The sequence below is a fragment of the Macaca thibetana genome, chromosome 3 (genome assembly GCF_024542745.1).
Source record: "Macaca thibetana thibetana isolate TM-01 chromosome 3, ASM2454274v1, whole genome shotgun sequence".
In the NCBI taxonomy this organism is placed as follows: Eukaryota; Metazoa; Chordata; class Mammalia; order Primates; family Cercopithecidae; genus Macaca; species Macaca thibetana.
This window is the reverse complement of record NC_065580.1, coordinates 66986644-67014060: the sequence shown is the minus strand read 5'-3', so window position 1 is coordinate 67014060 and position 27417 is coordinate 66986644. Positions and strand designations below refer to the sequence as shown.

The window sequence follows — 27417 nt, the reverse complement described above, 5'->3', positions numbered from 1 at the left end:
TGTAGTGAAGGAAGTGGATAAGATGACCTCTACATTCTCTTGCAAGCTCAAACATCTGTGAATCCAAAGAGAAAAACTAGAGCATGAAATTACCCTACGCTAGAAATCATTTTAAAGAAAAACCTTAAAATTATTAGTATTCAAGGATTTCCAATATATTAATGGCACCACTCAAAACTTTCCTTCAGCTCTATCCTATCTTGGCTCAAAGTTATCTCCTTAATGAGGTCTACCCTAACCATCCTACTTAAAATCGTAAACTTTGCCCACCTGGTACTCCCACTCTCCTTCCCCTGTTCTGTTTTTCTCCATAACACTTTACTCTTTTTAACATACAAAATTACTCATTTAGTATGTTGTTATATACCTGCCTACTCTTACCACCAAATATAAGTTCTACGTAGGCAGGGATTTTTGTGTGTTTTGCTCATGGATATATACCAAGCACTTAGAGTAATACATGATATATACAGGGTTCTTGATTAATATTGTTGAGTGAATGAATGAATTTCCAATACAAATTAAAAATAAAGTATTTCCTAACTTAAAATTGTAAAGTCAGATCTAACCAACTATTCATTGGTCTACTAGCAGTGTTTCTTGTATATGGAAGTATATTTTAAATAGATATATCCTGTGAAATAATACTAAGCATTTTAAAGAAATAAGCGAGTGAACATTACCTCATTGAACTAATTTGACCTCGCTCCCGGGAGAGAGTTCATTTGAGAGTAAGCAAGTTCAAAGTCTATGAATCATAAAACAATTAAAAAAAAACTAAAAGGGAAATGGTGTTTTTATAAGCTCTGCAATTCAAAAGCCATTTTAGGTAATATGGTTATTTTTATGTCAGGAATTCCTCAGTGCTGATATCGTACGGCAAAGGGTTTGGTTATAAATTAAGAGAATTATAAAACAGATACATAGTAGGATGGCTCCAACCAAATATGTGTTGAATGTCAAAGGAATTTCCCTGAGGAATAATCTTCAGAATAATTTACTAAGCACAGGAGAAAATTTGGCTCATTACTTTATAGCCAGATTTCATTTTTAATTGAAACTTCTTTTAAGTAAATCACTTGCTAGTCTATTAACAATAACAACATAAGCACAAGTAAGCATTTAGAATATAGACATCCAGGTACTAAGCTAATTGCTTTACATTCACTGTCTCATTTTATAAATGAGAAGTTTTAGTTGCAGCAAAAGAAATAATTTTTCCAATATCGAATGACCAGAACTTAATCCCAATCTGTTGGATGCTAAAGTCAATGTTCCTCACTGCAATGTCGGGTTATCTCGTTTCTAAAACTTAAATTTATCAGTAAAAGGCAAAATTTGCTATTACTGAGGACATTAAAATCATATTTCTGTAGACTCTGGGGACAAATCCAACAAAATAGTTCAAACTATTTCTTGGCAGGCATCATCGAATTGGTGCATAGCTTCCTTGGGTATTGACTTTGGAAAGGAAGTTGGTCACTTTAGATATATAAGTTCAGTTTGTTTGTAAAAACAAAATGAAAACAAAACAGTTGTCTTATATGCTAACATTATTCTAATAGTTTTCACTTCTAAAAACATACACACACAGAACTTGAGGGACTTCACATGGCTCATCTTCATATTGTCAGCATCTAGCAAAGTACTTGCCACATAGTGATGAATAAAAGTTCTAGCCAGCCTGGGCAACATAGTGAGATCCTTTCTCAACAACAACAAAAAATTAGCCAGGCAAGGTGCTGCACACCTCTGGTCCCAGCTACTTGAGAGGTTGATGTAGTGAGATCCTTTGAACACAGGAGGTTGAGGCTGCAGTGAACTGTGATTGCCCCACTGAGCTCCAACCTTGGTGACAGAGCAAGACCCTGTCTCACACACGCACACAAATTAAGTAAAGAAAAAAAAAATCAAAGAGAAAAATAATTCCCCCAGCATAAGTCCATCTTTATTTGTTCGGATAAGCTATAAAATGTCAAATAATGCTATTAATGGACATTGCTCTAAGTATCCCAAAAGAAAAACTGAGCACATAGTATGTGCTGCATTTTGTATACAGAATAAAAATAGAGACAAGATTTCTACTCTCACAGAACTTAAATTCTTCAGGAGAATAGCAATGAAGTCCTTAATTGGATTTCTCTGTATTATCTTCCTCAAGTGGAGGTATATGGTGCTTAGTTATGACAAGTACCTCTGGGGCTTTGATCTTCTCAATAACTCTTTGAGGCTGATATGAAAAAAGGAATTAGAAAAAAAAAGTATCCAACTTATATAGATAGTTGATGACCAAAGCTAGAATCCAGTTATTTCAGGCTCTCCTGTATTTTCTTATTACTTAAGGAGAATCTCTATCTCTACCTCTTTCTCTCTTCTTCCTCTCTCACTTTTCTTAGAAACGTGGATAAGATTTTCAGAAATATGAGAAACTTATTAATGAAAAATATTGGGAATTTTCACTGTTTCTTGTTTTAGCCAGTTAATTTTGACCTTCATCCAATGTGACTAATAAGCAGTAAACTCCACTGAGAGACAGATACCAATAACCAGGATTCTGAAAATTCATTCTCATCCCCATCTCCAAACTTTTATAAAAATTTATTATAAAATAATACACTTTTAGTATAGGAAATTTCTCAAATACAGAAAAAGTTAAAGTAAAAAACTCAGACCTAACTTTCATCACTAAAAGATAATCACTCTTGACACTTTGATATCTTTATTTCTAGTATTATACCAATTAATTTGCTTCATATAGTGAATATTATGCTGTTATCATTTTCCCCTGCCTTTTTTCCTTGCATATTAGCATAGGTGTTTTCTGAGGTTATCACAAGCTCTGTAAGCACATTTTATATTACTACTTTTTAAAAGAGGATGTGTAATAATGAATTCATCCATATATATGTGATTAAGTATTCAGGTCACTGCTCATTTTTTACTGTTATAAAATAAAGCAGCAATGAATATCTTTGGCTGATATTTTTTCCCGTACTTGGAATTATGTCTTTAAGATAGATTTCCAAAAACTGAATTAATGAGTCAAACAGACTGAAGTTTTCCTTATATATGTTTCCTTATTCATTTGAATAATTTTCAACTCCCACTTGTTTTATTCAACTCTTGTGAGCATGTGATAGTCTCATTTTTCAAAATATCTATGGTGTTTTAATTTGCGTTTCTTTGTAGTTAGCATGAATATTTCAGTATGTCTTCTTCTGTGTCCCCATATACTACATACTTTTTTGTATGCATTGCCTATTTGCATCTTTTGCTCAGTTCTATTTAGACCTTTGAATTTTTTCTTATCCATTTATATGCGCTCTTTATAAAGAATATTAACCTATTGTGATATTTGCAATAAATAGCTATATGGTTTGTTGTTGGCTTTAAATGTGAATTTATTCAATTTTCTTCATAATTTTGTTGTTTTTATAGATTTCTTTAAAAGTAATCCTTATAATTATTTCCATATTGTTATTTACCTTCAATGTCCATTACTAGCCCTTTCCAGTCATCACTTTTACTCTCATGTTCTTAACTTTTATTCGTATCTTGGCTCCATTGACCACATTTATTAGGATATTTGGGAAATACTACTATTTAGTCTATACCAAACACACATCAAATCTTACCTTATTTTCTTCTTACAAAAACCCTAGGAAGATGCTGTTTTTGTCTTTATTTGAATGACAGAGATACCAAGTTTTTTGAGAGGTGGAGTATTTGTTCAAAGCCACACAGCTAGTAAGTTATGAAGTTGGAATTCTAAGAGTTGCCACTTCATTTTCTTATTTCCCTTGATCTTACTCAGTTGTCTTCTCTACTCTTAATTTTGTCATTCATTTGAAAACATTTCTTGTGCTATTATGGTAGGGGGCAGTGACTTACTCAGAGAGATGATTCTCTAATGGAGTTTTAAAGATATTAGAAGTTGATTGAGGAGGCAGGGCATGGTGGCTCACGCCTGTAATCCCAGCATTTTGGGAGGCTGAGGTGGGCGGATCACTTAAAGCCAGAAGTTCAAAATCAGTCTAGCCAATGTGGTGAAACCCCATTTCTACTAAAATTACAAAAATTAGCCTGGTGTGCTGGTGCACTCCTGTAATCCCAGCAACTCAGGAGGCTGAGGCATGAGAATCGCTGGAACCCAGGAGGTGGAGGTTGCAGTGAGCCTGGATTGTGCCACTATACTGCAGCCTGGGCGATAGAGTAAGACTCTGTCTCAATAAAAAGAAGTTGGTAAGGGAGATAGTCCATGGCAACGGATCTTTCAAGGCACACTAATGATAACTCAGGCATTTAGCCTACTAGTGAATTTCCATAAATCTGTCTCTGATGTCATACTCTCAGCACTTAATATTTTCTACAAACATTTACTGAAACTTTATTTTGTATAAGTCTCTGTCCAGTTAGAATATTTTAAAAAACTCATCATCATATGAAACATTAATAAATACAAAATGAGAGGTGCAGATACTGAAAAGTAGGATTGCGGAGTGGTAGAAAATATTTCCGGCTGGATTAGATGGGGAAGGGTTCGAAGAGGAGTATAATTCAGGTTTCTATTTGCCATTGATTTATCACGTGGCTAAGTCACTAAGTGACTTAATTAAAATTAAATTATCATCTGATCACCATTTCACACAAGTCATGTCTGTCGCTGTATTGGCTAAATGATGGCAAGACAAACAACCTCTGAAAATGATCATATTGACCTTCCGAATCTGGATTTTTTTCTTTCAACGCAGTGACCATAGAAGCAATCTGATGTAATCCAACATGAGTTCAAGTACAGTCATTTAATATCCCCCATGATTACATCAATCACATGTCCCATGTCCTTCATACATAAAAATCATTACACATGAAAGGGTGGAGAGTGTGTGGATCCTGTATTATTGTTAACACAGCTGAGTCATATATCTTGCTCTTTGGACTGGGTGGAAACTTGTATTCTTTCTCTGCCTCAGGTCGATTAAGTTCATTGAGGTGAGTTGCATTCCTTCTTTAAGCATGTTGAGCCTTCAATTTGGACTCAGATCGGCTAAATAGGAGAGCTAGGAAAAAGAGAGAAAATAAATTATTAGAGAGATCAGAGAAAGATACATAAGATTTACAATAAAAGTGTTACGAGAAGAACATCCAGAAGAATTAAAAACCATAGGAGAAGGAAAAATAGGTGAACAGCTTTTTATTTTCTATAAATGTGTTGTTAATACTCATAATACAGGACTCAGAGAGCTGGGATATGAGAATAATTGGTCAATCATATATGGATAAATAGATGTGACTACATACATGAGTGCTGAAGAATGCTAAGGAAGGGCAAAAAGAGATTGAGAAGAGGGCATTACTACTAACATATAACAATGTTGAATGTTTAGAATGTTTCAGGCACTGTACAAATCTTTTAAATATACAAATCACTTAATCTTGCCATAACATTAGAAGGTACTATCTACTCTTTACCAAAGTGATAACTGTGGGACAGCAGGGTTAAGTAACCTGTTCAAACCTACGCATAATAATCAGCAGAGACGGTCCTTATCTAAGTTTTTCTGCCTTTGAAGTCCAAATAGTTTAATGGAGCCAGGTACTAAAGAAGAAAACTTTTGTAAATTAATTTAACGATTTACAGAGTGAAAAGAGCCTACGATCTGAGAAACCCAGTGAGTTTGGCTGAAATGGAGTGAATATGTACATGTTGAGGGTGAGGAAGGTGATTAGAGAGAAGTGATGTGTTGTGGTTCTTAAAAGCTAAGAGGAAACTATTAGATGTGATATAGTCTGTGGCAGGGAGCCATTGCAGGTTTTCCAAGATGAACTCCTAAGAAGAAAACACTTCATGGGGCTGAAAAAGGCAGTGAAGTGGAGTGTCCTATGATAACGTACTATAGTGTAGGGTAGTGGTTAAGAGTGCAGTTATGAGAGAGGGACTACTGGTTAGCAGCTTACCTGCTGTGTGACTGGGCAAATAACGCAAACCTCAGTGTCTTTTATTGTAATATGGGAGTAACAACAATAGTAACTACTTCTCAGGATTCTTGTCAAGATTAAATGACAATCTCTTTGAAATGCTTGGCAGTTCCTGATAAATGACCAGTAGTTAATAAATGTTAGTTGTTATTATCATTATATATTATTACTCCCACAGATACATATAGAACAGACTGCAGCAGAGAGGCAAATCTTTAGTATTCTGAGAGTATAGACAAGTTGGTGAAATGGCTACATGAGGGCGGAGGACAAGAAGGTGCAGAAGGTGACAGTCACTTCAAATGGAAATATCACTGCTTGATGAAGGTATATGAGTGTCAACTTGCAAGGGGACTAAGTAGGTTTCACCAGAAATTAAGGAAGCCTAAGGAGAACAGCCAAGTCCAGCTTGACAGGAGTGGTGGTAGCACAAATGCAAGACTGGTATCTTTCAAGAAGCCAAGGACTGTTGAAAGTAGCAAGAGCTAGTTTGTTTTAGGTCCATCATGTTTTATATTCACATTTTCATGTCAGTGGAGCAAAGAAATTGAATACAATATAATAGAATGGTAGAATCTTATTTTTAAAATATCTGTGCTATTCTGATCTTTAACTTACTTATATCCTTGATAGAGATCTTTACCTGATGCTCAAGATTGTAGAAACAGTATAATCAGCCTAACAACATAGCACTGTATTTATATCCTGCACTGTTGAGGGAGGGTTTAAGGCCATTCAAAAGAATACATAAAATACAACAAGATTACATAGATGAAAGGTGAGATAAAGGAACAAAGCAAAACAAAAGTGAAATCAGAGATCATAGGCACAAATAAGATTAAAAATGCATGTGATGAAGATGAAAGCTTATACATTTACCCCAGATGGACCACAGGGTTGTTGTTAAGACTTTAAACAGTGAACAGTGTTAGAAGCCTAATTAACAATTTGTTTAAAAAAAAAAAAAAAAGAAGAAGAAGAAGAAAAGAAAAGAAAACTTCATTGTAAGGCCAAGAACAAAATATATCAAGGTAAGGAAAATTTGTAGTCAAGAATAGAAAAAAACTATGGCTTTGAAGTATGAGTTATTTAAAGAAAGAGGAAATATCCTCAGACTATGCAGTGAAAAACAAAGTGATTTTCTTCTTCTAAACTTATGCAATAAACTGATAGGTAATATGTCCAAGTCATAGAATGTAGACTAGAGGATAAAACAAACCTATTTCCTCTATGTTCATAAGAAGAAAAGCTCTGATGTGAGTTAGCACTGCTTTACAATTTTGATTTGTGCAGATTGCACGTACTTTTCCTCAGTTTGAAACAAATAGTGGACAGGAAAAAATACTAAATGTTGGCAGTAAATATGGAAGGAAATTATAACTAATGTAATATGCTAAAACATGCTATGTTTATTTTACTAATTTGAATTAAAATGTAAGAATTTGAAATGCCTGGAAAAACACGGGCATTGATCTGACGTCTGAAGTTTTAAAATATTACACGCTTTGAAACAGCATTTCTACCTTGAAATACCTGTCTCTCTATATTTTTTAAAACTTCCTTTTTCTTTCATTCCATTTATCATCAAATAAAGGATGAACAGATATAACTCAGAAACTGTCAAACATGCTGAAGAAAGACCACTGCAGAAAAAATTATCCTGGCCTTTTCAAAGGTGTTAGGAAGCAGAATGATGATACAGAATTGGAGAGGTCGTAGTTTTTGTATTAACTGTATTAAACGCAAATCCCGAGAAAATTTCCCTTAACTACGTCCTGTTGTTGTATTGATATGAAGACGTACGTGAACTTCGAGAGACGTATCTCTACAAGTTCAAATGTCCCCGATGATTCAGCTGATGCGCGTTTCTCTACCTTGCCCTTTCTAGAGAGGTGCAACGGAAGCGAGAACATTCCTCCTCGAAATTCAGCCTGTTTCGCAGTTTCTCGAGGAATCAACATTCAGTCAATCCGGGCCCGGAGCAGTCATTTGTGGTGAGGCTGATTGGCTGGGCAGGGACGGCGCCAGGGCGTGGGCTGAGCACAGCCGCTTCGCTCTCACAGGAGGTCTGAGCTCATTCGAGCAGCTGCTCTTCCAAGCTCAAAGAAGCAGAGGCCGGCCGCTGTTCGTTTCCGCTAGGTCTTTCCACTAAAGTCGGAGTATCTTCTTCCAAAATTTCACGACTTGGTGGCCGTTCCAAGGAGCGCGAGGTAGGGGCACGCAAAGCTGGGTGCTACTACCGGACAGTTCCCAAGAAATGTCAGGCTCTCAGATTTCCTGAACTTGGTCTTCACGGGAGAAGGGCTTCTTGAGGCGTGGATGGTGTGGAGACCGCTAGCAAGTCCATGGGGACCAAGTGGGTGAGATCTAGACTCAGGAGCTCCTGGAGCAGCGCCCAAAGCGTAGTGGCACTGGACCATGTTGCCCAGAGCGCTCAGAGCCCGCGCGGTGAGGGGACCTGGTCTCTGAGCCCGCGGGCGCTTGGTGGGAGGCAGCATCGTCCGCGGCGACGGGAACCGGGAGGGAGAAGCGCACTGGCGGCGGGCACAGTCCAGAACGCGCTGCCAGACCCCCAACTCTGCCTGCGTGGAGGTGCTGGAGACCCTGCGCACAGGAAAGCCCCTGCCGTGCCCATCGCGGCCAGAGCAGCTGGAGCATCATGGCAAGCGCTCCCTCTTACTGCTCTCTGGGGTTCGGCGGGGGACTAAAGGTTAGTCTCACCAACGGCGCGCCTGAGGGTCATGCATTTGGCTAATGAGCTGCGCTTTCTTCTCAGGTCGGGATGGATCTTGAAGGGGACCGCAATGGAGGAGCAGAGAAGAAGAACTTTTTTAAACTGAACAATAAAAGGTAGCTGGTTTCATTTTCATAGTTTACATATTTGAGAGTTGAGTAATTTATTTCTAGCCTCCAGCTCTGAATTAAACGACATATTGTTGTTGTTTTAAATTATTTTTATTTTAAGAAACGCAAGCCAGCCTTTGGAATCATTTCCCTGCTTAGAGCAGAAGTTTGTTGGCTGCCTGGAGCACAGCATATGCATTTTCCCTGTCTTTTTTGTTCTTTCTTTTAATGATACATAATATTTTACGTATTTATGAAATGGGGTACATGGAAGCGTTTTTTAACATGCACAGAATGTGTAATGATCAAGTCCGGGTATTTGGAGGGTCCATCACCTTTGGGTATATTTCATTTCTATGTGTTGATAACATTTTAAGTCCTCTCTTCTAGCTACTTTGAAATATACAATATATTCCTAACTATAGTCACCCTCGTCTGCTGTCGAACATTGGAACTTATTTGTCCTATCCAACCGTTCTTAGCCATTCACCAACCCCTTTTCATTCCACTCTCTTACCCTTCCCGGCCTCTTTCCCTTAGTCTTGGTATGCCTCTTCCTCAGCTTTCCTGCCCCAGACAGGCGGATGCTCATACGTGTTTCTGTCTTGTGAACTTCTGCTTTTCAAGTGGTGCTGGTCGCCCACACGTGAGCCATACGCTGCTGGTGATCTGCTCTGTGGTCCAGGCTCTTGCTTCCGGTGAATGGCTATGTAAACATCGCGTGTTTGTGGCCTGGCTGATGGAACAGAAGGTCAAAAGTACATTTAGGTTGTTTTTATTTTAACTGGCAATAAATATCTGTATATAATATTGGTAATGTAATCACATAGGGAAAATAATTATTTAAAGTAAATTTTGATCATGGTGCTCTGCCGTTGTAGAAAATTTAAAACTTCACTCTATAGATTCATTGTTAGTAAATTGTAAGATAAATTAGTAAATTTATTAATATCAGAAACTATAATGTAAATTATGTTAGTAAACATATTAATATTATAAGAAACCAAGCTTTTCAGTGTAAGAGAAAAAATACAAATGTGGAAATTAAATATATTTTTAAAAAATAATGTTAAGTTTGCATTGGAAATTTCAATATGAATTCATAATTTTTTAATTGTTCATTTTCACTCCACTGAAAGGGAGAGTAACAACGAGCACTGTTAGTACCAGATACTGGTTTCTAAATACCATTCCTCCCTAAAAGAAATGAACACCTCAATAGCTAATTTCAGCCAGGTCTGGGACAGGAAAAATAGAAAAAGAACCTGGAGTATCTTGTGTTACCTGAAAATAAGGAAGTGGAGTTTAATGGAGTAATCAAAAGCATACTCGAGCTGTCTGGAAGGGGCTTCCAATGGCCAACTCTGGGACAATTTGAGCATCAAAGAACAGCATAACTGTAATCGATTTTGAAATACTGAATGCTACTGTTGAATCCTTAATATTCTGAGAGGAGGGAAACTGAAAGAAAGTGTGAGAGGTAGAGAAAATAAAGCAATGATCTTTACAGAAAAATTCCAGCTATTATTGTGAAACTTCTACTGTTTATAATAGATTCAGGCAAGGATTGGCAATGAACTCTGAACCATCAGAAAAAAGTTGTAAGAATTTTCTTCAAAATGTTTACTAATTGGAAGGAGAATGTGCTTTTCCAATTAAAGATTTTGCAGTTAGCACCTTAACCAAGTGATCAGACCTGGTATCTCTCATTGTAGAGTAGACTGTAGTAAATGACTTATCACTTGGATTTTGACTAAACAACATCACCTGGCAAATACTAATATATCTGCAAAAACATTTAGTCTGAATGCAATTAAACTTGTAGACTGGGACTGTCCGATAGATTTATCATGTGAGTCACATTTGTAATTTAAAATTTTCTAGTAGCAATAGTAAAAACTAAAAATAAAAGGATAAAACTAATTTTGTAAATATATTTAATAGAACTCAATATGTCCAAAAGATTGGATTTTCTACATGTAATCAAAATGATTAATAAGATAGTTTACATTCCCTTTTATGCTAAATCTCCTGTTTGATGTGTATTTTACATTTATTGCACCTCCCATTTGTATTCAGTTTGATACAGGTATACTCAAGATGTGGGACGTTCTGTAAGACAGCTCTTCTTGTTCCTTTACAAAAGCCAATGTTAAAAAAATAAAAGGAGGACTTCTAGATTAAGAGAGACTAAAGAGATATAACTACCAAATGTAGCGTGTGAACATTACAAAACAAAACAAAAACAACGTAAATGTTCAACAAGGAAAAAATCCTATGGAAAACATTCTTGGGAGATTTTAATGTGCATTGGATATTAGCCAATATAAAAATTGTAATCACTTTTCTTAGATGTGATAATGGTAGGAGAACATGTGATTGAAATTGAAAATTTTTGTAACAAAAACGTTCATATAAACCATGAAAAAGGCTCCATAGAGTGGAGGATAGGTATTCCACTTTTTGTTTTTAACTTTTTATTTCTGAAAACTTGATAGCTTAAAGAATTATGTACTTATACAAACGTTTAGGTAGATTTAACTAAGAAATATTGAGGGTATGTGAAGGGAAACAGTAAAGAAAATTGTTTGATCTTTCACGTATTTCTATTATTGGTTCTATCATGGGCTACAGACTTCTCTTTTCAAATTAGAGATTATATTTTAGATAAGTAGTTCTTATTAAATTGTGTTCATTGTCATTGATTTAAATTTATTTTAACATGGGATTGTAAAGAAGCATGTGGCTTTGGTAGTAGATAATGCTGGGATAATAGTGCTATTTGGAATATGTCTATTAGCAAAGGTTCTTTCCTAAAATGGTATTTGATGAATGACTTGTCTTTCTAAGCACTGTGTTTTGTGCTAATGGGGTTAAGTACCTAATCTAGTAGGGGTGAGAGTTTGTGTGAAAGTGCATTTTAGTGTGATGCAGTATCTCAGAAATCTGAGGTTGCACCTTATAGTTTGGTGGTCAGGGAACAGACTTGGCATTTAAATATTGGCTTAGTTATAGCTGTGGACCTTGGACAAGTTAACTCTTCTCACTCCTCTACATCTCTAAAAGAACAAAAATGTGTCTTCCTCATAGAATTGTTTATGAATTGTATGTAGGAAGAGCTTACTTAGCCAGTGCCTGGAACATTATAACTTCTCCAGAGTAGCAGCAGTTTTAGAGAACAAAAAAATAAATAAAAAGCTTAGAGCTAAAACTCAACTATTTATGGCTGTTTTTCTCCTTTCATCCTGGTTCCAGGGATACTGAAACCATGCCTTTACTGGGAATTGGGTGGGACCAAACCTGAAGAGTTATGTTTGTGTATTTTATGTCTGTCTAACATTACTCCAAAGCCAAATGGGTAAACTCTGGATTTTTTTCTTTAGAAGTCTCCTCACCTCTTTTGACCTCACTTAGTGTAAAGAACAAAGACAAAGATGACTTTACCCTATGAACTTAAAAACTGTGTAAAAAATAACACAAATCTTTTCTAAAATATTTTTTCTTTTATACCTACAAAAATACAGATGAGGCAGATTTCTTACGGTTGGTTTGCTTTCACATCCCAGGTGGCAGTTACACAGAGTAGAAAATGGGCTACATAGTTAGATTCATTTGTATCTGGGCTCAAAATAATAGTTGACCTTATGCCTGAGGACAACTTTTTGACAATTTATAGAACATCATTTTTTACCATAACTTTCTAGAGTGCATTTATTTCATTATGGTCCATTTAGGGCTCCAGACATTTTTTTTCACAATTAGATTTGCTCATAAAGAGTAATTTAATTTTCTTCTTAGGCTAGTTATGTCCAGCATCTAATTGCCACTACACTTCAGTAGAAAGGGAATGATTAAGAATAATATCTAGGTAGTAGATGGATAAAATGTCTACTGCCATCATTATTCAAATGACAAGGGGATTCATAATTAAGGGGAAAGATGAATGATTTTCTAATTAGAATAAAAACAGGTAACTTTTTTCAGTATGTGTATTTTTCTAATTGCAATGGGTGTATGTATGTATTCATCATAGCAAATCAGAAAATGTCAAAGGCACAAGGAAGAAAATATTTTTAAAGAGATTCCAACACTCAGTGATAACCACATATGTAGATTTCTAAGATATATGTAAACATACTTAAACATTATAAATGGGGTTATACTATTATTATCCTGTTTTTTAAGTGTATAATATAGACATATTTCTTCATCCTATTTGTCACTAAATATACATTCTATATTAATTTGGGTAATTTATAAGTTGTGTAATTTCTAAAGTTTTATGTAATTCCATTGCTGTTTTGCAGTAAAAAAGATAAGAAGGAAAAGAAACCAACTGTCAGTGTATTTTCAATGGTGAGTTTTGAATTTATGAACTATTCAAAATACTTTGGAAATTTGACATCTCCTTACATGGAAAAGAGATATTTCATCTGATGTAAGATTTTCTTACAGGGTATGTTAATGGAGAAGCAAAATAAATTGGTTGATTTAGCTTATTTTCAGGAGAATGTTAATCATAACTTGCTATGTTTATTACTAATCTACAGCCACCATTCCTGACTTAGATTTCAATTCTTCTAATGAATTACGTTGCCAGTGATTCATTATCTACGCAAGTACCTCTCCCATCTGCATAAAGGAAACCAATCACATAGAAAGCTGTCTTTAATGGCTCTGAAATTCTGACAGGTTTTTTAGGTCAAAGTCCATTGCTATCAATAAAAGGCAGCAATATATTATTTATTACTATGCAAACTTTAGGCCATTTAGGTTAGTCCATTGCAAATTTTAGTTCAAAATCCATTTCTAACAATAAAAGGTAGCAATTGATTATTTATTACTATGATTTCAAATATGTCATATGCCATTGTTCCCCTGTGCTAAATGGATGAAAATCTAGAATTCGAAAACCTTATCGTAACTCTTTATTTCATTTTCTGGTTGCATAGTGGTTTTTTAGAAGCTTTTCTTTAATTACGCTTGGAATCAGACAGGTATCATATAGGTGTGGTTGGTTGATGACCTCAGTGTCATGATCTTGGCTCACTGCAACCTCCGCCTCCCAGCCTCAACTGATCCTCTCACCTCAGCCCTGCAAGTACCTGGGACCATAGGTGTGCACCGTCATACCCAGCTAACTTTTGTATTTCTTGTAGAGACAGGGTTTCACTATGTTGCCCAGGCTGGCCTTGAACACCTGATCTCAAGCGATCCGCCTGCCTTGGCCTCCCAAAGTGCTGGGATTACAGGTGTAAGCCACTGTGTGCCCTGCCTAGTTAATGACCTCTTATCTACCTGGATTCTTCCTTTTTTCTAAGAGTACAATTTTAGGTGAACTGTTAGGTGAAAGATTCCAGAGATTAGAACCTGGAAGACTGCTAAACCAATTAAGTCTAACAGCACATGCTTTATAATTCAGTTGTAACAGCAATTTTTTTAAGGTAAGGGAATGGATAGATTGTCTTGTAAAATGGATTTTAATAAATTGACTATAAAATAGTTGTAGGTAGGGAAAAAACACTCATATGACTTTTATACTGAGGACTTCACGGTTCCCTTATGTGATCTTCATCTCCCTGTGCTACTGTTGCTCTTGTCATGACTCCTGCTTTTTTTCTATCTCTATGCCCTTTGGAATTTTGGTGAGACAAGACTATGTACTTGAGTCATTCTCAGACTACTTGAGTAACCAAGTGACAGTTTTCACTGTTACTTTCTTGTATGGAAAGAAGCATTTAGGTTAAAGTTGTATTTATCCACAGGATTTCAGTGCTGTGACTTTGAGACTTTCAGTTTTTATTATTTGTAGTTAAAGTTTTTTAAACCTTAGTAGTCTTATATTTTAGAAAATTTAACAGACCTACTATATAGAGGCAATGTTATCAATACTCAATTCAGTTTAAGGCACGAAAGAATAAAAATATGGAGCTTTAATATAAGGTAGTAGTATTAGCACACATAAAGCACTATGTGCCAAGCATTGTCCTAAGTATTTCATATATAATCTCATTTAATCCTTACAACTCCTTTTGAGATAGATACTATTATTATTCCAATTTTACACGTGAAGAAACTGGGGCCAGACATGTTCACTTGTCTGAGGATGCACAATGGGGCCAGGACAGAGAGAATATATTCTAAGCCTGTTGATGAAGTACTCTACTACTTAGGTAGTGTTTCCTCACATCTTTTTCCTGAAATGTCGACATAGAAAACATTGAATGTAACTTCAATATAAAACTTACAAACACAAGAACATAATAAAAGTTTAACAATATATTGGTGACGTCACTGGCATTGCTTATTAATAATAGTTTTCAATGAAGACAAAAACATTGTGTGTTCAGGGTTTCCAAGAAGCTCAACTTCAATGATTCACACTAGGAGGACTCAAAGGACTTATGGCTAAGATTTATTACAACAAAAGGATACAAGGCAAAATCAGCAATGGCAAAAGGTGAGTGGTGAGAAGTCCAGAAGAAACCAGGTGCAAGCTCCTAGAGTTCTCTCCTAACGGAGTCACAGGGCACACTGAATTTCCCCAAGCAATGAGGTGAGACAGCACTTGTGGAATGCTATTTATCAGAGAAGCTCATTAGAGACTCAGTGCCCAAGGATTTTATTAGGCGCTGATCATGTAGGCATCCGCCCAGCTTGCACCAAAATTTCAGACTCATAGAAGGAAGGCAGAACTGCAGAAGGAAGAACCATATTGTTTGTACAGATAGTTTGGCCATACTTATCAGTTAGAATGGTGGTAATCCTCCCCAAATCCAAGTTCCAGCCAAGCGCCAGTGTTTGTATACAGGCCTTTCTAAACATGGCGGCCTTAGAGCTGCTGTGTCAGCTCTTGTCTGCACACAATGTCTGTTAATTTATTTCCACTATGAGACTTTTTAGCAATCTTAAAAGTGATGAAAGAAGTAAGGAATACATTCAAAATTTTATACTAGCCTTTTAAATTTATATCAGACCTTGTTTCACCATTTACAGAAACACAAAAATAGAATAAAGTCTAAAGCAAGTGAGGAAATGCGACACATAGAGCAAGAAAAATAAAAGTTGGGCTGCAGTTTCTACACATAATGAACTTCTTAAAGATTATACACTCTTGGTCAGGTGCTGTGGCTCGTGCCTGTAATCCCAGCACTTTGGAAGGCTAAGGTTGGCGGATCACTTGAGCCCTGAAGTTCAAGACCAGACTGGGTGCATGGCAAAACCCTGTCTATGTGAAAAGTACAAAAACTAGCTGGGCATGGTGGCACATGCCTGTAGTCTCAGCCACTCGTGAGGCTGAGGTGGGAGGATCACTTGAACCCAGGAGATGGAGATGCAGTGAGCCAAGATTGTGCCATTGCACTCTAGCCTGGGTGACAGAGTGAGACACTATCTCAACAACAACAACAACAACAACAACAAAAAGATTATATATTCTTGCAAGAATTGTGCACTGTAGATTGAACTCTGAGCTTTCTATTATGTGTGTCTTATGGAAACATTAATTTTTTTCCAGATAGATAATACTTAACAATGTTAAGTGTTTCCTTTGTTCCAGGCATTTGTTAAGGACCCTATGTTTATTGCATGACATAATCTTCATATAGGGACATAAGTCCCGCAATTTAGGAACTTGTGATATTCTTATGTTCCAGATGAAGAAACTGACTCGGAGAAGTTAAGTAACGCATTCAAAAATCACAGGATCGCATAGCTAGTAAGCAGGGTAGACTCAAATATGCCCAGTTGCTTTTAACAACTGTAATCATTTATGATTGGTTAAACTCATCTCTCTGGAATTGAAGAGTTCTTTATTGCTGCTATCTTTTGATCTTCTGACCGTGTGATCATCCAAGACTATGTCACCTGGCTCAGTGTCTCCCTTTCCACTTTGGTCCTCCAAGCAACTTGGGTAACTTTTATGGTTATATGGAAACCACTCCTTGATCTTCACAGCTGCAATAATCATATAAACCTACCTGTATCTGGATCTGTTTTCTCCTCCAACTTTCCAGTTATGACAGAGTTTTAATCTTAAGACTAATCACTCATACTTTGGCTCCTATCTCCTCTGCCTTCTCAGGGATCTTACATTATTATTACCACTTATTCTCTTCTTTATCTTCTATCTCTCCCTCTCAACTGAGTGTGTCCCATTGGCATTGACACATCAAGGCACTGTGATCTTACTGATGCCCTTCATGGAGCCACCCCTGCCAGCTCCCTTCACACACAAAAGTGGCCTTTGCATTCTATCTTGATTTCACCATTCGCTTAGTTCTCAACCTATTGAAGTTTGGCTCCTGTTCCTGCCTCTCTCTATGTTCAGTGGACATTTTAAAATTCTATCTTGATCTCTCAGCAGCACTTAGACTGTCTCCTATATTTTTTGTATTTGCTTCTGTTACGTCACGGTTTGCTGATTTTCCTCCAGTTCTTTTTCTTGTGTTAGGCTTTTCTCTTTTTCTTGTGTCAGGCTTTTTCTTGTGTTACCCTTACCTGTGAAGTTAGAGTTCTCAACTCCTTATCACAGGAGTCAGAGATGATGTGGACATTCCTATAGTTCCACAAAGCCATTTTCAAATTATTTTTTATTCTCATGCAAACTCCTTTGTTATTTGAGTTTCACTCTGAATAATTATACTATCTTCTATCTATTTTCAGCAGTATCCTCGAATTACACCCCCACCCCCATTCCTTGAGGACTTTATCATTTGATTGCTTCTACTTCATTCATCTTATGTTCCTGTTACTCTTCTGAGTATTTTGGTAACCTTACAAATAAGGCTCAACATTCTCTGACTTCTTCAGTTCCAACAACCGTGCCTCATAAATTACATTAGTACCTTAGTAAATTACAAGTGTGGACAGGATCTTGGGCTTATTGTTTGGGTGGGCTTTCCTCTACGAAGGTATAAACACACACACACACGTGTATTAGTCTTTGACCACAACCTGTGATTTCTTCCAGCTCTGCCCTGCCTCTTTATCATTCCTCTTTTGACATTGTGCGTTCATTTCCTATTGCTGCTGTAGGAAAATAGCACTCACTTAGTGGCTTAAAACAACACAAGTTTATTATCTTACTATTCTGGAATCGAATGTTTTGCTGGGCTAAAGTCAAGGTATCAGCAGGATTGCATTTCTTCTGGAGGCTCTGTTTCCTTCCCCTTTTCAGCTTCTAGAGGACACTTGCATTTCTGGACTCACAGGCCCTTCCTTGCATCACTCCAACCTCTTACTTCAATCATCACATCTCCTACTGACTCCAGGCCCCCTCCTCCCTCTTATAAGAACCCTTGTGATTACATTTGCCCTCCTAGATAATCCAGGGTAATCCCCTATCTGTAGCTCTTTTAAATCCGTAAAGTCCCTTTTATCATGTAAAGAAATATATTCACAAGTTCCTGGGATTAGGATTTGGACAGGCTGTGGGGGAGAATTATTCTGTCTACCACACCTAGTCAAGACTTTACTCTCTCAACTGCTCTTTCATCTCCTAGTATCCCTCCTTCCTTTTTGCTCTTCTAAAAATGTACCCATAGTAGCCACATCATGCCACTTTGGTCCCTACCTTGAAACCATTAAATGTTTTCCTTTCTGCTTACAAAGGAAATTCAGTGTAAAACCCAGACTCCTTCCTGTCATCACAAAATGCCCTACATATCTGACCTCTGTTATTTCTGACTTTACTGCAGACAAATATTCTCCTTCACTCTGCTGTGCCACAATGTTCGTTCTATTTGGTCCTTGGGACACAGCAAGCTGGTTTTTACCCAAGTACCTTTGCATTGGCTCTTCCTGCCTGAAATGCACTGTCCCCAGATCATCACAGGATGAACTGTATCCTTCCTGTCACTGAAGTCTCATCATGGATGTTACTTCCTGAGAAAGACATTCTCTGACCAGCCAATCTAAACCAGGTGACCCTGCCTATCTCTGTGTCATACCATGTATGGCTTTTCTTCTGAATATTTATCACTGTCTGATTTCTTTTCTGTGTGTTGATCTTCTCTCTGAAGGTAGACTCCATGGAGGCAGGAGGTTTTTTTGTATATTTTTTCTCTACTGTACCCCAAATGCCCTAGAACAGTGCCTGGAACTTTCATAGGAACTTAAATATTGAATGAATGTTGAATACATCTATTCCCCCTTTTACTATATGCACTAGAATGTATGCTTTATGAGGATAGGTAGCTTGTCTTACTCACTGTTGTTATCAGTACCTAGAACCAAGCCTGACCTTATTGGGTTCTTTCAAATATATGAAAGATATTTGAAAATATTCACATATCCCTTGAATGTTAAATGAATAAATGAACAGATGAATTCCCTCTCAAATCCAAGTCATGTTTGCTATCTAACCTGCTGAATGTTACCTAAACCTCTCTCCTGTCAGTACCTCCTACTTCTTTGCCCTGGGAAGCTCAATCTTTGGCATTGGGCACTCATCAACATGCCTTTTATGTGGTTCTGATTCACCTTCTCTCTCTTTCCTGTTAGCATCTAATCAAACATTTTTTCTTTCTTTTTTTCTCCCTTTCTTTGTTTCTTTCTCTCTCTCTCTCGTCTCTCTCTCTCTCTTTTTTTTTTTTTTTTTTTGAGATGGAGTCTCGCTCTGTGACCCAGGCTGGAGTGCAGGTGGTCGGATCTCAGCTCACTGCAAGCTCCGCCTCCCGGGTTTACGCCATTCTCCTGCCTCAGCCTCCCGAGTAGCTGGGACTACAGGCGCCCGCCACCTCGCCTGGCTAGTTTTTTGTATTTTTTGTTGTTGTTGTTTTTAGTAGAGACGGGGTTGCACCGTGTTAGCCAGGATGGTCTTGATCTCCTGACCTCGTGATCCGCCCGTCTCGACCTCCTAAAGTGCTGGGATTACAGGCTTGAGCCACCGCGCCCGGCCTCTCTTTCTTTTTTTAGGTCTTACTCTGTCACCCAGACTGGAGTACAGTGGCATGATCACAGCTCACTGCAGCTTCAACCTCCCAGGCTTAAGTGATCCTCCCACCCCAGAGTCTGGAGTAGCTAGGACCCTAGGCACATGCCATCGCACCCAGACAGTTTTAAAAATTTTTTGTAGAGAAAGGATATCCCTATGTTGCCCGAGCTGTACCAAACTCCTGGGCTCAAGCGATCCTTCTGCCCTCAGCCTCCCAAAGTGTTGGGATTACAGGCGTGAGCCATCATGCCAGGCACATTTCTTTTTTTTAAAAAAGTCTCCACTTACAATTAGTTTATACTTCTATCTTACATTTCACCTGTGCTACAACGTTTTTTGGTCTGCCTGCTCTTTGACTTTATGAGACTGAAAAGTCTTGTTAATTATTATATTTTCAAAACCAGTGACAGTACCTGCTTATATCGTATATTTGTATATTGTATGCTCAACAAAAATTTCTTGTATTCTCATTTTTACCCTCATAACAGCTATGTAAGGCTTTCTGTGTGTATGAATATTTTCCTCATTTTGTAAATTCAGAAACTGAGGCTCAAAGTTGTTAAGATTTGTTTCCCCTAAAGTCTCCTTCCTAATAAACTACAGAGCAAGGGCATTTGACTGAGGCTTTTGTCCTACTCAGCATTATGTTACCACTTTCTTCAAACCTTCTCACCCCCTTCTCTCTAGAAATCAATCTTGCTTCGTGTCACTAAGAAATATGGTATTCTAGCATTTATAAGAAACTTAAAAACATTTACGAGAAAAAACAAACAACCCAATAAAAAGGTGGACAAAAGACATGAATAGACACTTCTTAAAAGACATGCGATCAATATTCATATAAAAAAAGTTCAACATCACTGATCATTAGAGAAATGCAAATCAAAACCACTATGAGACACCATTTAACACCAGTCAGAATGGCTGTGATTACAAAGTAAAAAAATAACAGATGCTGGCAAGGTTGTGGAGAAAAAGGAACATTTATACACTGTTCAGCCATTGTGGAAGACAGTGTGGTGATTCCTCAAAGACCTAAAGACAGAAATACCATTTGACCTATTACTGGGTATATATCCAAAGGAATATAAATCATTGTATTATAAAGACACATGCATTGTATGTTCATTGCAGCACTATTCACAATAACAAAGACATAGAATCAACCTAAATGGCCATCAATGATAGACTGGATAAAGAAAATGTGGTACATAAAGAGCACTGAATACCATGGAGCCATAAAAGGGAATGAGATCATGTCCTTTGCAGGGCATGACTGGAGCTGGAGGCCATTATCCTTAGCGAACTAATACAGGAACAGAAAACCAAACATCACATGTTCTCACTTATAAGTGGGAACCAAATGATGAGAACACATGGACAGATAGGGGGGAACAACACACACTGGGGCCTTTCAGAGGGTGGAGTGTGGGAGGAGGGAGAGGATCAGGAAAAATAACTAATGGGTACTAGGCTTAATACCTGGGTGACGAAATAATCTGTACAACAATCCCCCATGAAACAAGTTTACATATGTAACAAACCTGCATTTGTACCCCTGAACTTAAAAGTTAAAATAAACAAAAAATAATTTTAAAAAATACAAAAGGAAATACGAGGTTCTGAACTCTTTCAATTTTCTGTCTTCATTCCTGGAAAATTAGTACTCACTTTAATCTTCTTCCTTCTAGTCTAAGATTAAGAGATGTAATTCCAATTTTCCCAGCTCAGTGAAGGGTGTCTTTTGATTCAGTCAGCTATTTCTTTCTGTTTCCACACTTCACACCCCAAACTTGAGGGGACTCAGTCTTTTATAAGCACATTGTACTCTTTTCTGTCTCAGTTTACTGTTCTTTTTGGTTTAAATGCCTTTTTTTTCCTTCTAACACTTGGTCAACTTTCAAAGCTGGAAGGAAGCATCACCTCTTTTAAATATGAAGCCTTTTCACAAAGGAGGGAATGATGATTGACTCAGTTTTATGTCTATTCTATACACTGTGCTATCAAAGCATGCAGAGTATGTATTGCATATACGTTTTTCTTTAGTCTCTCTGGAGGCAGGGGTTATATCTTTGGCATTTATCTCTGGATAAATTTTACCTGTCATTGAGTAGGCATTCAGTAAATGTTTACTTTCATGATCCACTTATTTTTATTATGGCCAATGATAGTTCTGGAGGTAAAATGTCCTGTGTTGGTGGTGATGGGAGAAATTTTTTCATATCAACTATCTTCTCTTCCTGTGCTTAGGAGTTTGATATTTTGTCTACTTTAATGTAATCTCTAAAAGAAGACCTCTTCCCCTTCATTTGTGTTTAAGGAAGCAGATGAATTCTTATCTAAGACAAAATACATAGTGCAAAATTTAGCCAGTGTTTCAAAGAAATATGAAACAACATGCCAAAACATGATTCTCCCATTAATGTTTTAATCTGTAAATATGATGATGTTATTAGGTCATCAACCCATAACATAACATGGAAAGTTATGCCATGAACCCAAACTTGAGCTCATTTGATTACAATTTTAAGAGCTAGAAAAAGGGTAAATGCAAATACTTAAGTATCTATTAGATACTCTTTTTACACCATATCTTAATTTTCATTAATCATTTCATAATTTGACTTTACTTTTTATCTCCTGTTTTATGGACTGCCATTCATTTCTGGTAATAACCATTCTTTATGTCTCCACTTAGCAGTCCAGTACCAAATTCCCCAGTTGCTACTGTAAGATTCGTGTAAGCTAACTTTAGGATTGATGTCTATCCCCTTGTGAAGTATATGTAAGTTCTAAAATCTTGCTGTCTGTGGCTATGTCTTTTTTGCTGCCTAATCTTTGTTTTGGTTTATATTTCCTGCCTAGGCCTATGATTTTTTTACCCAGTTTCCTCCCTGCATTGCAAACCTGTTGCCTACAGCTACATCTTCCATCCACATGATAATCTTCTGCCCTGGGGTTTATTCATAGACACCCACAGCTGGCTTTATCCCGTTTCTCTTTTCTTTCCTTTGGTTTTCTTTCAATCCTTAGCTAGTTCCCTGAGTTATAGGGGAGCAGTATTCATCACTTCCCAAGGGGTCCCTGAGCCCATTCTTCTTAACTGTGTCCTCTTCCTGTAACTTTTTGGGTTCAGAGAAGCTTTTCTTTCCTTTCCTTCCTGTGACCTGCCTACATTTAAAGAGATTATGCAGATCTCCACTTGTCATTCATTATTGCCATATTTTGTCTTCTCAGAAAAAATGTTCTTTGACAAGCATGCATTGGACTCATTTTTTCTGCTCATTATTGAGGCCCAATTATCTTCAAATCGCTTTACATTTATGCCAGTTCCATTGTGCGGCAGGTCTTTAACCCAAACCACTTTCTTAAAGCAACACAACGTTTCCTCCATGGTATCCTCAGAGGGGCCTTTGGCATTCAAGTTTTTGCCCATGAGATGATAAGTGGCTTCTATTCTTAGAAACTAGAGCAACAAATACTATATTATAGTACTATTAAATACGTTTGCAGTTTCCCAAAATGTCCCATCCTTCTCATTAGACTTCATATAAGAAGACAGACCAAGTCCAATGTGAAGAATTAGGCCAGAACTCAATGGAAGAATCAAATGTCCATTTCTACTTAGACTATTGCAATAATTTAGCAAAGGTAGAGTGTATCTTGGACTAGGGTAGTATCAGTAGTAGTCTGAAAAATGTTTGGATTTTGGATATATTTTGAAGGGAAAGCAAATCATCCATGAAACTGTACTAATTGTTCCTCTGCTATTCTTTTTTCTATCTTTTTAGTTTCGCTATTCAAATTGGCTTGACAAGTTGTATATGGTGGTGGGAACTTTGGCTGCCATCATCCATGGAGCTGGACTTCCTCTCATGATGCTGGTGTTTGGAGACATGACGGATACCTTTGCAAATGCAGGAAATTTAGGAGCTCTGTTTTTAAACAACACTAATAGCAGTAAGTATTGTTTGTGTACCAATTTTATTGGAAACTTGCAGCAAAAACAAGCACTTCAAGTGATGTTTGTAGATTCTTTACTAAATACACATTAGTGTGTTTAGTCCTGTAGGAGGCAGACAGTCTGAGCTATAATTCATATTTGTAGTGAGTTAGAAAAGATAATATTTGCAAGCATTACAACACACAACTGAAGTGCCAGCAGAGATATGTAGAAAAAGAGAGAGCTCTGTGAAGTCAGAAATATTCTGGAAAGCTCAAGAAGAAATATAGGAACTTAATTAGAACCTTGAATGGTAAGTAGAAATCAGTTGTGAGATTTCCTAACAGATTGAATATGGGTGTAAGAGGAAAAGTTCAGGATGATTCTAAAGTTTTTAGCCCTAGAAACTGGGAGGATGCAGTTACTATCAACAGAAATGAGAAATGGAGGAGAGTGGATTTGAGCAATAAATGCCAGAAATTTAGTTTTGGACATTGTTATATGTTGGGCTCTCTGGAAGTAGATTCAGCAATGGAAAAGTGGGGCTAAATTGTGTGTGTGTTGGGGGGGTGTATTTTAGGGTAAGATAAATAATAGCTTGTAGCTTGTTTTGTGTGTTAATGGAAATGATCCTCAAGAAAGGAGAAAGTGATGTTTGAATGAGAGAGGGAAGAGATTTGCTAGAGTGATATCCTTGAGAAAGAATGGAATCCAGTGCTGTGGAAGAAAACAATAACAGGTGGGAAAAGCGAATTTGAGTGTCAGTACCCAGTGGTGGGTAGATGAGGAGGTGAGAATCTGTGGAAGTTTTCTCCTGGTAACTTTAGTTTTCTCAGTGAAGTAGGAAGCGAGACAATTGGCTGATAGAGACAGAGAAAACAGATGTAACACAGCTCTCAAGGAAAGTGGGAAAGTGAATAGACTACAGAAATAATCTGGGTGTAACATACATATTCTCTCTTTCTGTCTCTCTCTCTCTCTCTCTCTCTCTCTCTCTCTCTCTCTCTCTCTCTCTCGATGGGGAGGAATGGATTGATATCTCTGAGTTTCCTAGGTTACCTCTGGTTAAGCCTAGATTGATTTAAACTAAGCTACTCAAAAACTTACAATCTAGTTTGCACGTAGGTGGTCAAATGTTGAAAATGCCTGTTTGAGAATGTACTTGAAAATATAGTGATACCACTTAGCTTACAAGGACCTTTCAACTTTTGAGCTTTCAAGTTTCTGATGAATGCAATGAGTCACTTCCCCAGAAACATGCACATAAATATTCATACCAATCTCGGGTGTAAATGGATCTTTTGATATTTTTCAGTGGGTCCTTGGAACCACTTTGTGATCCTGAAAAGTACATTGTTTACCCTAAGGTAGAATTACTTCAATTCTGTGGATGCAGGTAATAGGCTGGGCCAGAAAAATTTTTGTATGTTTGAGCTATGTAAAATTCTTATGGATTTATTACATTCTTTTGCGGCATTCAAAGGAACCTGCAGAAAGATGCTGTACCACCTTTGAACTGGTACCTTTCTTTTACACCATTCACCAAAGGAAGTCCTCAATGCTTTCTGAATTCATTGGTTCCTATACATGCTATATTGGGCAATATTCTGTGGTGTTAGCTCTCTTAGTGCTTCATAGTGGAAGAATCAAATATTTCATCACTCTGGTGGCTCAGTAGACCTAATGGGTACATCTCTGTCCATTCAGATCTTGCTCACTTTTTAATGGCTTCCCGGCCTTCAGAATTGTGAGAAATAAATTTCTATTGTTTGTAAGCTCCCAGTTTATGTATTTTGTTATACCATCCCAAATGGACTAAGACACATAGTAAACTCACTTACTTACTTAATAGCATGCGTGAGTTCCCAAACAGATGATGACCTAGTTGTGATGACTAGCTCCTTTCTGGATAGGCCCATGTGTCTGTATGCCTATCAAAATCTCCTAGGCTAAACAGTGGCCACATCACCACAGCTTGCCAGCTAGTAATTTAGATTTCCACCTTCATAGATATCTAGTTTCCAGTTGAGATTGTAGTTCACATTGCACTCCTTGCCAGTCATTCCCATTAAGCTCACTCTTCTAATCTTGAGAATGGGAAAGAGAAAGCTTAGAGAAATATTTGAAAGTTTACTTTTGTTATCCTCTTAAGAGGGAATATATTTAGTGGTTAGAGAATAGACTCTGGAGTTGAACTACCTGGCTCAAAAACCACACCCTTACCAATTTTTAGTTTTGAGGTTTAGGGAATTTATTCATACTTTAGTTATTAAGTTGGATAACAATAGAACCTACTTCTTAGGATGGTTGTGATATTTAAGTGGATTCATTCATTGAAGAATCACAGAACAAAGTCTAGTCATAAAAAGTACTCAACAAATATTAGTTACTGTTATTATCAACAGGCTTTCATGTTCCTCACAAATGAAATTACATAACTTGCAAAGATGATATGGTTCCTTATATAATTTTTCTTTACAAAACTCTATGATACTACCTCAATTTTTATAGTTGTTGAAAGTTTGAGACATACCCAAAGTTACTCAGTAGCTATTACAGATGTGAATAATCACCCCTTTAAGTAGCATTTCCTTGGTTACTGAATCACCAGCCATGCCTTTCAGGGAAGGTAGGTGTCTTCAAACTATGACCCCGGGCTATTTGGCCTGCTGCCTCTTTTTGTACAGCCTGTGAACTAAGAATGGATCTTACATTTTCAAATCATTGGAAAAAAAATCAAAAGAAGAAATTATATTTTGTGACACATGGAAATTATGTGAAATTTAAATTCCAGTACCTGTAAATAAAGTTTAATGAAATGTAGCTACACCTATTCATTTATATTTTATGAATGTAAGCAGCCTATGACTGCTTCTATGCCACAATGGCACAGTAGAGTAGTTGTACAAACCATATGGTCTGAAGAACCTAAGATATTTACTATCTGGTCCTTTATAGAAAAAGGTTCCCCATCTCTGAGTTAGGGTATTGAGTGAGGGGTTGTTGTCTTCAGTCAATCCATCAGTTAATTTGTATTAGAGCATTCTGTGTGCCAGTCATAGTATATGCCCTCATCATTCCCAACTCTTGAGAAGCTTAGTATAATGGGAGGGATGGACAAGTGAACCAGTAAATACAGTTGAATATGATTAGTGATATAATACAGAGATACATAAAATGCATTGGAAAAACAGAGAAAGGACACCTGACTCCATATAGAGGAATCATGGGAGGCTTCCAAGAGGAGGTGATAACCAAGTATGGTCAGCATCTGTCGCCTACACAAAATGTACATATTCTGTGTAACAGGTGAAACCATTTGAAAATAAAGATTAAATAAGTAAGATTAATACTCTCCCTCACTGCCACTCCTCATTTCCACTCCCCCCACCATTGTGTATCCTTGCATGCCTTTGTAAAGACAGCATGCTATCTTTACTGCGATTTTCACTTTAGGACACTTACTACACTATCACTACTCTGCATGTGTGCAGATTCAGACTGTCAGAGACCCTCAAGGCTGCCTGGAAAGGGGGGATAGCATCAGAGGTTTTGATGCTTGTCCCAGAGATGAGGGCAAACATATTCTGTCATGCCTGTGGAGGGAGAACCAGCCTACTAAATTCTTGGGGCCCCAGATACTGTCAGAGCATTCTTCTTTTTGCCCTTCCCTAGGCAAAACCTCGTTATCTCTCCATGGGGGTGGACTAGATAC

General features: G+C 37.2%; 1 protein-coding gene across 4 annotated transcripts in view; it reads left to right on the top strand.

Moving 5' to 3' along the window:
• Window positions 1–27417, top strand: part of ABCB1 (ATP binding cassette subfamily B member 1) — a 220063-nt gene that overhangs the window by 101794 nt on the left and 90852 nt on the right. For 2 of the 4 annotated variants that reach the window (XM_050785269.1, XM_050785268.1), the window contains exons 2-5: window positions 7868–7973; window positions 8756–8829; window positions 13131–13179; window positions 23551–23719. In XM_050785269.1, the coding sequence (XP_050641226.1) occupies window positions 8762–8829; window positions 13131–13179; window positions 23551–23719 (286 nt within the window). In that variant the 5' untranslated portion in view covers window positions 7868–7973; window positions 8756–8761. Of the gene's footprint in view, window positions 1–7867; window positions 7974–8024; window positions 8190–8755; window positions 8830–13130; window positions 13180–23550; window positions 23720–27417 lie in introns of those variants that run through there. The other 2 variants (XM_050785270.1, XM_050785267.1) reach the window with 2 other exon arrangements.